At 35.9% G+C, this 15000-nt stretch overlaps 1 protein-coding gene across 1 annotated transcript; it reads left to right on the forward strand.

The window, feature by feature from the left end:
• The first annotated feature begins 1552 nt into the window (after nt 1-1552).
• LOC137653890 (involucrin-like) lies at nt 1553-2164 on the forward strand. Its single transcript, XM_068387517.1, has one exon. It carries the CDS (start codon nt 1553-1555, stop codon nt 2162-2164), a length of 612 nt encoding a protein of 203 aa, XP_068243618.1.
• Nucleotides 2165-15000: the final 12836 nt, after the last annotated feature.

A 15000-nucleotide genomic window follows, 5' to 3' on the forward strand; every position in this document is an offset into this window, starting at 1 on the left:
CGAAGTCTCGAAATGGAGCAACTGGAAGAAGCATTTCCGCAACACTAAAGTATGGAAATGGAGCAACAGGAACAAGCAATTCCTCAACAAGAAAGTCTAGAAATGGGGCAACTGGAACAAGTAATTCCTCAACACAAAAGTATGAAAATAAAGCAACTGGAACAAGTAATTCCTCAACAAGAAAGTCAAGAAATGGATCAACTGGAATAAGCAATTCCTCAACACAAAAGGGTGGAAATATAGCAACTGGAACAAGAATTTCCTCACCATGAAAGTCTGGAACAAGCAATTCCTCAACACGAAAGTTTGGAAACAGAACAAAGGAGCACGGGAACAAGCAATTCTTCAAAACAAAAGTCTGGAAATGGAGCAACTGGAACAAGCAATTCCTCAACACGAAAGTCTGGAAATGGAGCACCTGGAACAAGCAATTCCTCAACATGAAAGTCTGGAATTGGAGCAAGAGGAACAGGCAATTCCTCAACACGAAAGTCTGGAAATGGAGCAACTGGGACCAGCAATTCATCAACATGAAAGTCTGGAATTGAGCAATTGGAACAGACAATTCCTCAACACGAAAGTCTGGAAATGAAGCAACTCGAAAAAGCAATTACTCAACACAAAGGTCAGGGTATGGTGCAACTGAGACAAGCAGTTACTCGACACAAAAGTCTGGAAATGAAGCACCTGGAACAAGCAATTCCTCAACATGAAAGTCTGGAAATGGAGCAACTGGAACAGACAATTCCTCAACACGAAACTCTGCAAATGGAGCGACTAGAACAAGCAATTCCTCAACACAAAAGTCTGCAAATGGAGCAACTGGAACAAGCAATTCCTTAACACGAAAGTCAGGAAATTAAGCAACTGGAACACGCAATTCCTCAACACGAAAGTTGGGATATGGAACGACTGAAACAAGCAATTCCTCGACACGAAAGTCTAGAAATGGAGCCAGACACTTGCTCTTTATAGGAGATTAATACCAAAACAAATAATCTCTCTCTAGACATACATGAAAATTCAAAGACACGTACCGAGTCACTCTTATTATCATCTTACACAAAGACATTATGAAAAACGTTCACCTGGAAGAACAGAAGAACATAGGTCAAACATCTCGTAATTAATACTTGGTTTAGATCTGGATGAAATGAACGTGAATAATCATACTTGAGAAACGCTCAATCACGCAAGTTTTCCCATCTGCACCATCACTAACGTTCTATTCGACTTTCCACCCGGATGTAATTATGAAATTATAATTAATCACCGTACTGGTTTATATACGAATTATTAATTCTAATGTTGTTACTGTTCCTAAAATATTTCATCTTAATTGTTCATTACATCTCTTGTAGCCTACTTATTTTCTTGTTTCTTTTCCTCGCTGGGTTATTTTTTTCCTATTAGAACCCTTGGTCTTATAGCTTCCTTGTTTTCCAACTACGGGTTAGCTAGTAGTAGTAGTAGTAGTAGTAGTAGTAGTAGTAGTAGTAGTAGTAGTAATAAGAAACTGGAACAAACAATTCCTCAACTCGAAAGTCTGGAAATGGAGCAACTGGAACAAGCTTTTCCTCAACACGAAAGTCTGGAAATGGAGCAACTGGAACAAGCAATTCCTCAACACGAAAGTCTGGAAATGGAGCAACTGGAACAAGCAATTCCTCAACAAGAAAGTCTGGAAATGGAGCAACTGGAACAAGCAAGTCCTCAACACGAAAGTCTGGAAATGGAGCAACTAAAAACAAGCAATTCCTCAACAGGAAAGTCAGGAAATGGAGCAACTGGAACAAGCAATTCCTCAAGACGAAAGTCTGGAAATGGAACACTGGAACAAGCTATTCCTCAACTCGAAAGTCTTGAAATGGAGCAACTGGAACAAGCAATTCCTCAACTCGAAAGTCTGGAAATGGAGCAACTAGAACAAGCAATTCCTCAACACGAAAGTCTGGAAATGGAGCAACTGGAACAAGCTATTCCTCAACTCGAAAATCTGGAAATGGAGCAACTGAAACAAGCTATTCCTCAACACGAAAGTCTGGAAATGGAGCAACTGAAACAAGCTATTCCTCAACACGAAAGTCTGGAAATGGAGCAACTGGAAAAGGCATTTCCTCAACAAGAAAATCTGGATATGGAGCCAGTCACTTGCTCTTTATAGAGGAGATTAATCCCAAATTAAATCATTTCTTTCTAGACATACATGAAAATTCAAGGACACGTACTGAGTCAATCTTATCATCATCCTTTACAAAGACAATATGAAAAACGTTCACCTGGAAGAAGAAGAAGAACCTAGGTCACAGACCTCGTAATTAATACCTGATTAAAATCTGAATGAAATGAGCGTGAATAATCCTACCTGAGAAACACTCAATCACGCAAGAGTTTTCCCAGCTGCACCACCACTACGCTCTATTCTACTTTCCACTTGGATGTAATAATGAAATTATAATTAATCAAAGTACTGGTTTATTTATATACATATATATATATATATATATATATATATATATATATATATATATATATATATTAATTTTAATGTTGGTACTGTTCTTTAAATATTTTACTTTAATGGTTCATTACTTCTCTTGTAGATTATTTATTTCCTTGTTTCCTTTCCTCACTGGGTTATTTTTTTCCTATTAGAGCGCTTCCTGCTTTTCCAACTAGGGGCTAGCTAGTACTACTACTACTACTACTACTACTACTACTAATAATAATAATAATAATAATAATAATAATAACAATAATAATAATAATAATAATAATAATAAATAATAATAATAATAATAATAATAATAATAATAATATAGATCTAGTTATTCTCAGTAGGAACTAATATCATTCACATATGTTAATGTAAATTTACACGGTAAACAAAGGCCTGTAATAATCATGTATTTCTAACTAGTATCCTTAATTCATTTTGTAAGTGCCAACAACACTCAATCATTTCTAATTAATAACCTTTCATCTAATTCCTCTATCGCCAATCTCTTGATTTAAGTTTACCTCAGTTACTATGGCAACCGTTTGGCTTTCTGTTCAGCATAAGATAATTACACTTTCTGTTGATTTATTGTTTATTCAATGCAATTTCCATTTCATTTATCCCAGTATTAATATAATGCCAGTGTTCCTTTTGTGCATTTCAGCTTGAATTCAAGGAGGAGCAAATGATTAACATAATATGAACAATATTATAAAGGATTGGAAAGCTTTGGGGAGCAGATCTTTTTTAGTTTTAGCGTTGTTAGTGGAGAATATCATGTTTACATCATTCCCCTCTTATTGTGCCTCTCTCTCTCTCTCTCTCTCTCTCTCTCTCTCTCTCTCTCTCTCTCTCTCTCTCTCTATAGGTATATATATATATATATATATATATAGAGAGAGAGAGAGAGAGAGAGAATGTGTATATATAAAATATATATAATGTGTATATATATGTATGTATATATATATATATATATATATATATATATATATATGTGTGTGTGTATGTGTATGTATATATATATATATATATATATATATATATATATATATATGTATGTATATATATATGTATGTGTGTATATATGTGTCTGTGTATTTGTGTGTGTGTGTATTCAACCAATTGAAAAGTTATTCAAAGACAACTTTTCGAACTATTCATCAGAATTTAGTGATTTCCTCTCACAAAAAAAACTACTTGACAATGACAAAGGATGCCCAAACTAATCCTAAGACGCAATGAGCTGGGCTTAAGCTTTAGCATCTACAATTAATCAATGAGCTGAGCTTAAACTAAAGCATCTACTACTAATCAAACGACGAACATCCAAAACGATCACACTCCGTGTTCAGACTAGCATCAATTTGATAATTTACAGAATTCCAATCAAAGGCTTGAATCAAGATCACGTTCAAATCTTCTATTAAAAAAAAAAAAAGGTGCAATGACACAATCATATAATTAAAATTTGGAAGCGATGATCACCAAAGAATACGCGATTACGACTGAGTTCTCACCACCTTAAAATTGTGGTGGCCTATGTGGTAACGTTCTTGACTGGTGATCGCCAGACTGGGTTTTCAGTCCCGCTCAAACTCGTTAGTTCCTTTGGTCGCTGCAACCTCGCCATCTTTGTGAACTAAGGATGGGGGGTTTTGGGGAGCCTATAGGTATATCTGCTGATTCATCAACAGCCATTGCTTGGCCCTCCTTGGTCCTAGCTTAGGTGGAGAGGGGGTAGGGCGCTTATCTTACGTATATATGGTGAGTCTCTAGGGCATTGTCCTGCTTGATAGGGCAATTTCAGTGTCCCTTGCCTCTGCCATTCATGAGCGGCCTTTGTATCTTATAACTTAAACTGGACGATAGTCAAGAATTCCATATGAGGTACGCCTTTGCCTATGTGGATCTGTGCAAGATGATATCCATGTCATCTTAAACTGTCCTTTGCTCTCGCATGTTAGAGAAGATTTTGCAGGGATTAACTTTAATTTCTTTGAATATTGCATGATTCATAATGATGAACGCGAGCTATGTAAATGTATATTCAGTATAACTCAACTTATTATTCAATACAAAAGTAATCAGAGATTTCAGACCTTCGCCAACGGTTAATGGAGTAGTCCATGGCCTAAGATCTATATGTGGTGGAAATTTATTCAAAATCCGTCAATTTGTTTTGATGTTATCTTTAAAATGGCGAAAATGCTAATCTGGATATAGAATCCGAATCCGGATGCGGATTATCTACAGAATGCAATGCTTGTCGTCCATAACCTAAGATCTATCTGTGGTGAAAATTTCGTCAAAATCCGTCGAGTAGTTTTGACGTTATCTTTAAAGTGGCAAAAAATGCAAATCCGGATCCGGAACATCTTCAAAATTTAATGGGATTGTTCATGACCTATGACCTAAGATCTATCTGTGGTGAAAATTTCGTCAAAATCCGTCGAGTAGTTTTGACGTTATCTTTAAAGTGGCGAAAAATGCAAATCCGGATACGGAACATCTTCAAAATTCAATGGGATCGTCCATGACCTATGACCTAAGATCTATCTGTGGTGAAAATTTCGTCAAAATCCGTCGAGTAGTTTTGACGTTATCTTTAAAGTAGCGAAAAATGCAAATCCGGATCCAGCACATCTTCAAAATTCAAGGGGATCGTACATGACCTATGACCTTAGATCTATCTGTGGTGAAAATTTCGTCAAAATCCGTCAAGTAGTTTTGACGTTATCTTTAAAGTGGCGAAAAATGCAAATCCGGATCCGGAACATCTTCAAAATTCAATGGGATCGTCCATGACCTATGACCTAAGATCTATCTGTGGTGAAAATTTCGTCAAAATCCGTCGAGTAGTTTTGACGTTATCTTTAAAGTGGCGAAAAATGCAAATCCGGATCCGGAACATCTTCAAAATTCAATGGGATCGTACATGACCTATGACCTAAGATCTATCTGTGGTGAAAATTTCGTCAAAATCCGTCAAGTAGTTTTGACGTTATCTTTAAAGTAGCGAAAAATGCAAATCCGGATCCGGAACATCTTCAAAATTCATTGGGATCGTACATGACCTATGACCATAGATCTATCTGTGGTGAAAATTTCGTCAAAATCCGTCATGTAGTTTTAACGTTATCTTTAAAGTGGCGAAAAATGCAAATCCGGATCCGGAACATCTTCAAAATTCAATGGGATCGTCCATGACCTATGACCTTAGATCTATCTGTGGTGAAAATTTCGTCAAAATCCGTCGAGTAGTTTTGACGTTATCTTTAAAGTGGCGAAAAATGCAAATCCGGATCCGGAACATCTTCAAAATTCAATGGGATCGTCCATGACCTATGACCTAAGATCTATCTGTGGTGAAAATTTCGTCAAAATCCGTCGAGTAGTTTTGACGTTATCTTTAAAGTGGCGAAAAATGCAAATCCGGATCCGGAACATCTTCAAAATTCAATGGGATCGTCCATGACCTATGACCTAAGATCTATCTGTGGTGAAAATTTCGTCAAAATCCGTCGAGTAGTTTTGACGTTATCTTTAAAGTGGCGAAAAATGCAAATCCGGAACATCTTCAAAATTCAATGGGATCGTCCATGACCTATGACCTAAGATCTATCTGTGGTGAAAATTTCGTCAAAATCCGTTGAGTAATTTTGACGTTATCTTTAAAGTGGCGAAAAATGCAAATCCGGATCCGGAACATCTTCAAAATTCAATGGGATCGTACATGACCTATGACCTAAGATCTATCTGTGGTGAAAATTTCGTCAAAATCCGTCAAGTAGTTTTGACGTTATCTTTAAAGTAGCGAAAAATGCAAATCCGGATCCGGAACATCTTCAAAATTCAATGGGATCGTACATGACCTATGACCATAGATCTATCTGTGGTGAAAATTTCGTCAAAATCCGTCAAGTAGTTTTGACGTTATCTTTAAAGTAGCGAAAAATGCAAATCCGGATCCGGAACATCTTCAAAATTCAATGGGATCGTACATGACCTATGACCTAAGATCTATCTGTGGTGAAAATTTCGTCAAAATCCGTCAAGTAGTTTTGACGTTATCTTTAAAGTAGCGAAAAATGCAAATCCGGATCCGGAACATCTTCAAAATTCAATGGGATCGTACATGACCTATGACCATAGATCTATCTGTGGTGAAAATTTCGTCAAAATCCGTCAAGTAGTTTTGACGTTATCTTTAAAGTAGCGAAAAATGCAAATCCGGATCCGGAACATCTTCAAAATTCAATGGGATCGTACATGACCTATGACCTAAGATCTATCTGTGGTGAAAATTTCGTCAAAATCCGTCAAGTAGTTTTGACGTTATCTTTAAAGTAGCGAAAAATGCAAATCCGGATCCGGAACATCTTCAAAATTCAATGGGATCGTACATGACCTATGACCATAGATCTATCTGTGGTGAAAATTTCGTCAAAATCCGTCAAGTAGTTTTGACGTTATCTTTAAAGTAGCGAAAAATGCAAATCCGGATCCGGAACATCTTCAAAATTCAATGGGATCGTACATGACCTATGACCTAAGATCTATCTGTGGTGAAAATTTCGTCAAAATCCGTCAAGTAGTTTTGACGTTATCTTTAAAGTAGCGAAAAATGCAAATCCGGATCCGGAACATCTTCAAAATTCAATGGGATCGTACATGACCTATGACCTAAGATCTATCTGTGGTGAAAATTTCGTCAAAATCCGTCAAGTAGTTTTGACGTTATCTTTAAAGTAGCGAAAAATGCAAATCCGGATCTGGAACATCTTCAAAATTCAATGGGATCGTCCATGACCTAAGACCTAAGATCTATCTGTGGTGAAAATTTCGTCAAAATCCGTTGAGTAGTTTTGACGTTATCTTTAAAGTGGCGAAAAATGCAAATCCGGATCCGAAACATCTTCAAAATTCAATGGGATCGTCCATGACCTATGACCTAAGAACTATCTGTGGTGAAAATTTCGTCAAAATCCATCGAGTAGTTTTGACGTAATCCTGTCCACAGACACACGAAAAAGGCAAATCCAAATCAGCTCCGTTATTCAATGGGGTCGTCCATTACCAAAGGTCTATCTTCGATGAAAATTTCGTCAAAATCCGGCAAATAGTTTTGATGTAATCCTCTCCACACACACGAAAAAAGCAAATCCGATCTAGAATCCGGATACGAATCCAGAATAGCTCCATTATGCAATGGGGTTGTCTAGCACCAAAGGTCTATCTTCGGTGAAAACTTTATTATAATCCGTCAAGTAGTTTTGACGTAATCCTGTCCACAGACAAACAAATAAATAAATCGACTCGATCGCATAACCTCCTTGGCGGAGGTAATGACTGAATAACTCCAAGCCATATAGATAATATTTTTTCTCATGTTGTAATTTAATTTCTATTTCATCTTGGGTCTACATTTAGAGTTCATTAAAGCCAATGAACAGTAAAAAGATCATAATGAACAATCATTAGTTAATTTAGCATCTTTGCCCCCTAATTGATTTACTTAATGTGATAAAAAAGGTACTGCATATTTGCAACTAACAAACTACCCATATAGGGCCTTGTATCTGAAAACAGCTAACGCAAAGATGAAGAGGTTACAAATAGCCATAACGTCTATGGTGTCAATAAATCAATTGGCTATGATTACTATTGAACACTTATGACTCGTTAATACCGTTAATAGTTATCGTTAACAGTTATCTGATATCTGTGGAAAAATGACGTAATAAACTACTGAAATCTAAATAAATGGTCTTTGGCGTAACACTAGACTGCATAAGAACATCCGTCTGAGATATTACTATGAGCATGTGTTGCTTATCTGCTTTTAAGTTTATCTACTGTATATTCAAATCTTAAATTATCTTCTTATTTATGACTGTTAACATGCCTGCCTTTATTTCATAAAATTATTTATTTGTACTAGTTTCAATACGTTACCAAGGATGATTAATAAAGGCATTAATGTCAGTGTGTTAATATAGTCACCATTTGGCTCTTCTTCACTCTTTTCCGAATCACAAATTACAATAAATATAAGGTATTTTGTACCTCCCAGTAATTATAATATTCAGTAAGAAATTTTATAAACATTTTGGTTTTCTCTATCCATAAAATACATGGTTTTATGTCATAACCAAGAACCAAAATTCAAGATCAACAATTTTTGAAAAAGTGTCAAACTTTTCTGTATGAACATTTAAGGTTCGAAAGTTTTGGAATGTTGAGTAAATTTGCTTCAAAATCAGCGATCTGATCTGTAATTACTGTAATTCACCCAATAATAATAATAATAATAATAATAATAATAATAATAATAATAATAATAATAATAATAATAATAATCACCCGAGATATTTTCATAAGCCAAGTTAGTAGTTAATTGCTATACATCATGGTGTATATAAATAAATAAATAAATATATATATACAGTATATATATATATATATATATACACATATATATATATATATATACATATATATATATATATATATACATATATATATATACATATATATATATACATATATATATATATATATACACACACATATATATATATATATATATACACATTATATATATATATATATATATATTATATCGAACTGAATTAAGCTAATTCACGAGTAAGAAACTGACAACCATCAGCATTAGGTACGATGATGATAAATTGAAATAACATTATGTAGGGTCTCATTTGAACTAGTTCTTCACGATGTTCGAAAGCAAATCTCCTCAATCTTTACAATAAAGGACCAAATGAACTTTCGTAGCAATTTAACCACTTCAGTTGTATTTCAACAGTTTATGTTACCTTGAAAGGGACAATCTTTTATACATTTGCCATAGTATGAACAGCTGTCTTTTCTCTCTATGTTATTACAATATATATTTTTCATTTCAAAATGTACGAGCTATTATCAAATCCAAAGCTCCTTCGACAGCTTATATATAACCTAACACCTTCAAAGACGTTGAAGTGGTTATTTTACACATGACAATTTCATAAATGCAAAACTATGAAAAGATTTATGAATTGTATGTAATTTCAGTATATTCATCAGCTGAACCATGGAAGGAAGAAAATTACACCCCCCCCCATCCTATGGTTAAACTGTTAAGTAAGATATGTTAGTTTTCTTCATTTAGACTTCCAAAACAATTTACGAAAACTTTCAAGTGATCAGATTCCGAATTTTGTCATGTTTACCTTTGTCCCTCTCCACTTTGCATAGTTATCATAATCAGTGGTTCTGCATTTTTTTTTTAATCCATTATCCTTCAATTCCATCTGTTTCTTGCCCTTTGATCCCAGGTCTCGATTCGAGTCTCATAAAGGAGTTTTTTTTTTCTTTTTTTCATCATCTGCGATTATCATAATAAAAGTTCATAAAGAGGAGGGTGTTATTTGTCACTCGGGAACTTCTTTAATTTCAGTAGAAGAACTTTTTTAATATCGGTTAATTCATTATTGCCAAAGTTTGTAATATTTTTACTTATATAAAAAAATACTGAGATAATGTAGCTCTATAAATGCTAGTATCCTTTTCTGCCTATGAACTATAGCTAATATCGAGCAATTGAGTAAATAGGCCTAAATAACAAAATGGCTATACTATACCCTTTCACTTTGATAGCTACTTATTCATCTCGATGATGTTAATGGCATATCTAACAAATTTCGAAATATATCATTAGTCTTATTCGTTTATTAAGAGGAGACCATAAAACATCTTAGTTATACACCTGAGTAAATACCCCAGCAATCGGCTAAATAAACATTGCGGGAAATAGTTATTTCTTTGATATTATTGGATCATTTACTTTCGAATTAGAACACCATGTCAATTACCCAACAGGTTGTGAGGCCAGAAATTTCCTGTCACTCGAATGATAACTGACTAGTTATAATGAGTCTTTTTGAGGAATCCAGTTTATTGCGAAGTGGCAGGATAACCAACTGTCAAAAATAGGTAAGGAGATATCATTACTTTCAGAGAACAAGAACCATGTATGGATAAATATTTACCATGTATGTCTATATATGAATCATGCGTGTATAAACATTATCCATGTACTCTGTACAGTACTTGCACCTTGCAATAGGTGAGGATGCATCATCCTAGATTATTTAACTCGTTTGGTCATAGATTTCACAACGTAATAATGCGTGACTGTTTAGTGAAACTATTGGAAATAAATATAACAATTACAAAATATGCGGCCGTTTCTAGTCCACTGGAGGACAAAGGCATCGGACATGTCCTTATTCACATCTGGGGTTTGGCCACTTTCAACTCTAGATTTCACAGCGTAATAATGCGTGACTGTTTAGTGCAACTATTGGAAATAAATATAACAATTACAAAATATGCAGCCGTTTCTAGTCTACCGGAGGACAAAGGCATCGGACATGTCCTTATTCACATCTGGGGTTTGGCCACTTTCAACTCTAGATTTCACAGCGTAATAATGCGTGACTGTTTAGTGAAACTATTGGAAATAAATATAACAATTACAAAATATGCAGCCGTTTCTAGTCCACTGGAGGACAAAGGCATCGGACATGTCCTTATTCACATCTGGGGTTTGGACACTTTCAACTCTAGATTTCACAGCGTAATAATGCGTGACTGTTTAGTGAAACTATTGGAAATAAATATAACAATTACAAAATATGCAGCCGTTTCTAGTCCACTGGAGGACAAAGGCATCGGACATGTCCTTATTCACATCTGGGGTTTGGCCACTTTCAACTAGATTTCACAGCGTAATAATGCGTGACTGTTTAGTGCAACTATTGGAAATAAATATAACAATTACAAAATATGCAGCCGTTTCTAGTCCACTGGAGGACAAAGGCATCGGACATGTCCTTATTCACATCTGGGGTTTGGCCACTTTCAACTAGATTTCACAGCGTAATAATGCGTGACTGTTTAGTGCAACTATTGGAAATAAATATAACAATTACAAAATATGCAGCCGTTTCTAGTCCACTGGAGGACAAAGGCATCGGACATGTCCTTATTCACATCTGGGGTTTGGCCACTTTCAACTCTAGATTTCACAGCGTAATAATGCGTGACTGTTTAGTGCAACTATTGGAAATAAATATAACAATTACAAAATATGCAGCCGTTTCTAGTCCACTGGAGGACAAAGGCATCGGACATGTCCTTATTCACATCTGGGGTTTGGCCACTTTCAACTAGATTTCACAGCGTAATAATGCGTGACTGTTTAGTGCAACTATTGGAAATAAATATAACAATTACAAAATATGCAGCCGTTTCTAGTCCACTGGAGGACAAAGGCATCGGACATGTCCTTATTCACATCTGGGGTTTGGCCACTTTCAACTCTAGATTTCAAAGCGTAATAATGCGTGACTGTTTAGTGCAACTATTGGAAATAAATATAACAATTACAAAATATGCAGCCGTTTCTAGTCTACCGGAGGACAAAGGCATCGGACATGTCCTTATTCACATCTGGGGTTTGGCCACTTTCAACTCTAGATTTCACAGCGTAATAATGCGTGACTGTTTAGTGAAACTATTGGAAATAAATATAACAATTACAAAATATGCAGCCGTTTCTAGTCCACTGGAGGACAAAGGCATCGGACATGTCCTTATTCACATCTGGGGTTTGGCCACTTTCAACTCTAGATTTCACAGCGTAATAATGCGTGACTGTTTAGTGAAACTATTGGAAATAAATATAACAATTACAAAATATGCAGCCGTTTCTAGTCCACTGGAGGACAAAGGCATCGGACATGTCCTTATTCACATCTGGGGTTTGGCCACTTTCAACTCTAGATTTCACAGCGTAATAATGCGTGACTGTTTAGTGCAACTATTGGAAATAAATATAACAATTACAAAATATGCAGCCGTTTCTAGTCCACTGGAGGACAAAGGCATCGGACATGTCCTTATTCACATCTGGGGTTTGGCCACTTTCAACTCTAGATTTCACAGCGTAATAATGCGTGACTGTTTAGTGCAACTATTGGAAATAAATATAACAATTACAAAATATGCAGCCGTTTCTAGTCCACTGGAGGACAAAGGCATCGGACATGTCCTTATTCACATCTGGGGTTTGGCCACTTTCAACTCTAGATTTCACAGCGTAATAATGCGTGACTGTTTAGTGCAACTATTGGAAATAAATATAACAATTACAAAATATGCAGCCGTTTCTAGTCTACCGGAGGACAAAGGCATCGGACATGTCCTTATTCACATCTGGGGTTTGGCCACTTTCAACTCTAGATTTCACAGCGTAATAATGCGTGACTGTTTAGTGAAACTATTGGAAATAAATATAACAATTACAAAATATGCAGCCGTTTCTAGTCCACTGGAGGACAAAGGCATCGGACATGTCCTTATTCACATCTGGGGTTTGGCCACTTTCAACTCTAGATTTCACAGCGTAATAATGCGTGACTGTTTAGTGCAACTATTGGAAATAAATATAACAATTACAAAATATGCAGCCGTTTCTAGTCCACTGGAGGACAAAGGCATCGGACATGTCCTTATTCACATCTGGGGTTTGGCCACTTTCAACTCTAGATTTCACAGCGTAATAATGCGTGACTGTTTAGTGCAACTATTGGAAATAAATATAACAATTACAAAATATGCAGCCGTTTCTAGTCTACCGGAGGACAAAGGCATCGGACATGTCCTTATTCACATCTGGGGTTTGGCCACTTTCAACTCTAGATTTCACAGCGTAATAATGCGTGACTGTTTAGTGCAACTATTGGAAATAAATATAACAATTACAAAATATGCAGCCGTTTCTAGTCTACCGGAGGACAAAGGCATCGGACATGTCCTTATTCACATCTGGGGTTTGGCCACTTTCAACTCTAGATTTCACAGCGTAATAATGCGTGACTGTTTAGTGAAACTATTGGAAATAAATATAACAATTACAAAATATGCAGCCGTTTCTAGTCCACTGGATGACAAAGGCATCAGACATGTCCTTATTCACATCTGGGGTTTGGCCACTTTCAACTCTAGATTTCACAGCGTAATAATGCGTGACTGTTTAGTGAAACTATTGGAAATGAATATAACAATTACAAAATATGCAGCCGTTTCTAGTCTACCGGAGGACAAAGGCATCGGACATGTCCTTATTCACATCTGGGGTTTGGCCACTTTCAACTCTAGATTTCACAGCGTAATAATGCGTGACTGTTTAGTGAAACTATTGGAAATAAATATAACAATTACAAAATATGCAGCCGTTTCTAGTCTACCGGAGGACAAAGGCATCGGACATGTCCTTATTCACATCTGGGGTTTGGCCACTTTCAACTCTAGATTTCACAGCGTAATAATGCGTGACTGTTTAGTGCAACTATTGGAAATAAATATAACAATTACAAAATATGCAGCCGTTTCTAGTCCACTGGAGGACAAAGGCATCGGACATGTCCTTATTCTCATCTGGGGTTTGGCCACTTTCAACTTTCATTACCACCCGGCCCACTGCAGATTGGTGATGGAAGGAGATTTTTTGTCTGATAGCTCACAGCACACGAACCTAGAATGGTGGCCCTGTCTAGTAGAGCTTTGCTGATCATGGCGATACATAAACTCTTACACCAGATAGTACTGTAATACATCAAAATGAATCAAAATGATAAAGTTCTAAACTCTATTCCTTGTTAGCATATTAGTTTAATATTCTTAAAACCTCTGGGCAAATTTATTACTAACATAACTCTAATTATCTTAATAAGATTATTGTAGAATAATCAGCATTTTTCCTAAAATATTTAATTAACAACATCCATAATCTGCTCAATACACTTACCCTCCTTCAAATATCTGTTTAATAATACTGTGTGAAACAGGTTTATATCGAACTATAATCAGAATTTTGAAATCATTAGTATTATTGTTCGTTCTCTATTTCAAAGCAGCAATGCACAACTGGGATCAAACCGCCGCATGAAAAAAGGAAACTTCTGTCTTTATTACATCCCCCAACGAAGTTGGGAGGAGGTTATGTTTTCGCCCCTGTTTGTCCGTTTGTTTGTGTGAACAACTTCCTGGCCACAATTCTATTCATAGAGTAGTGAAGCGTTCAGGAATTGATTGTTATGTTGAAACGTGGAAGTGATTAAATTCTGAAAATCCTAGGCCATAGGTCAAGCTCAGGGTAAAGCAAAATAGGCTGCCGTGGTGGAGGTTTGCGCTCTACTGAGTGCCCCTCTAGTTTACAATGGTATGAGAGAATGCATGTTACTGTGGAGGCACTAACATGAAGCAAGTGAAGATCTGTCTGGCATTAGAATGTCTTTTCACAGCCCTGCAATCTTTGTAGAGGGGCAATCACTAACAGAAAATAAATCTCTCTACTTATCTCCCCAATATAATAGAGCAAGTGTCTGGGTATATATATATATATATATATATATATATAATTTACATAA

Source organism: Palaemon carinicauda, chromosome 15 (genome assembly GCF_036898095.1).
Source record: "Palaemon carinicauda isolate YSFRI2023 chromosome 15, ASM3689809v2, whole genome shotgun sequence".
Taxonomy (NCBI): domain Eukaryota; kingdom Metazoa; phylum Arthropoda; class Malacostraca; order Decapoda; family Palaemonidae; genus Palaemon; species Palaemon carinicauda.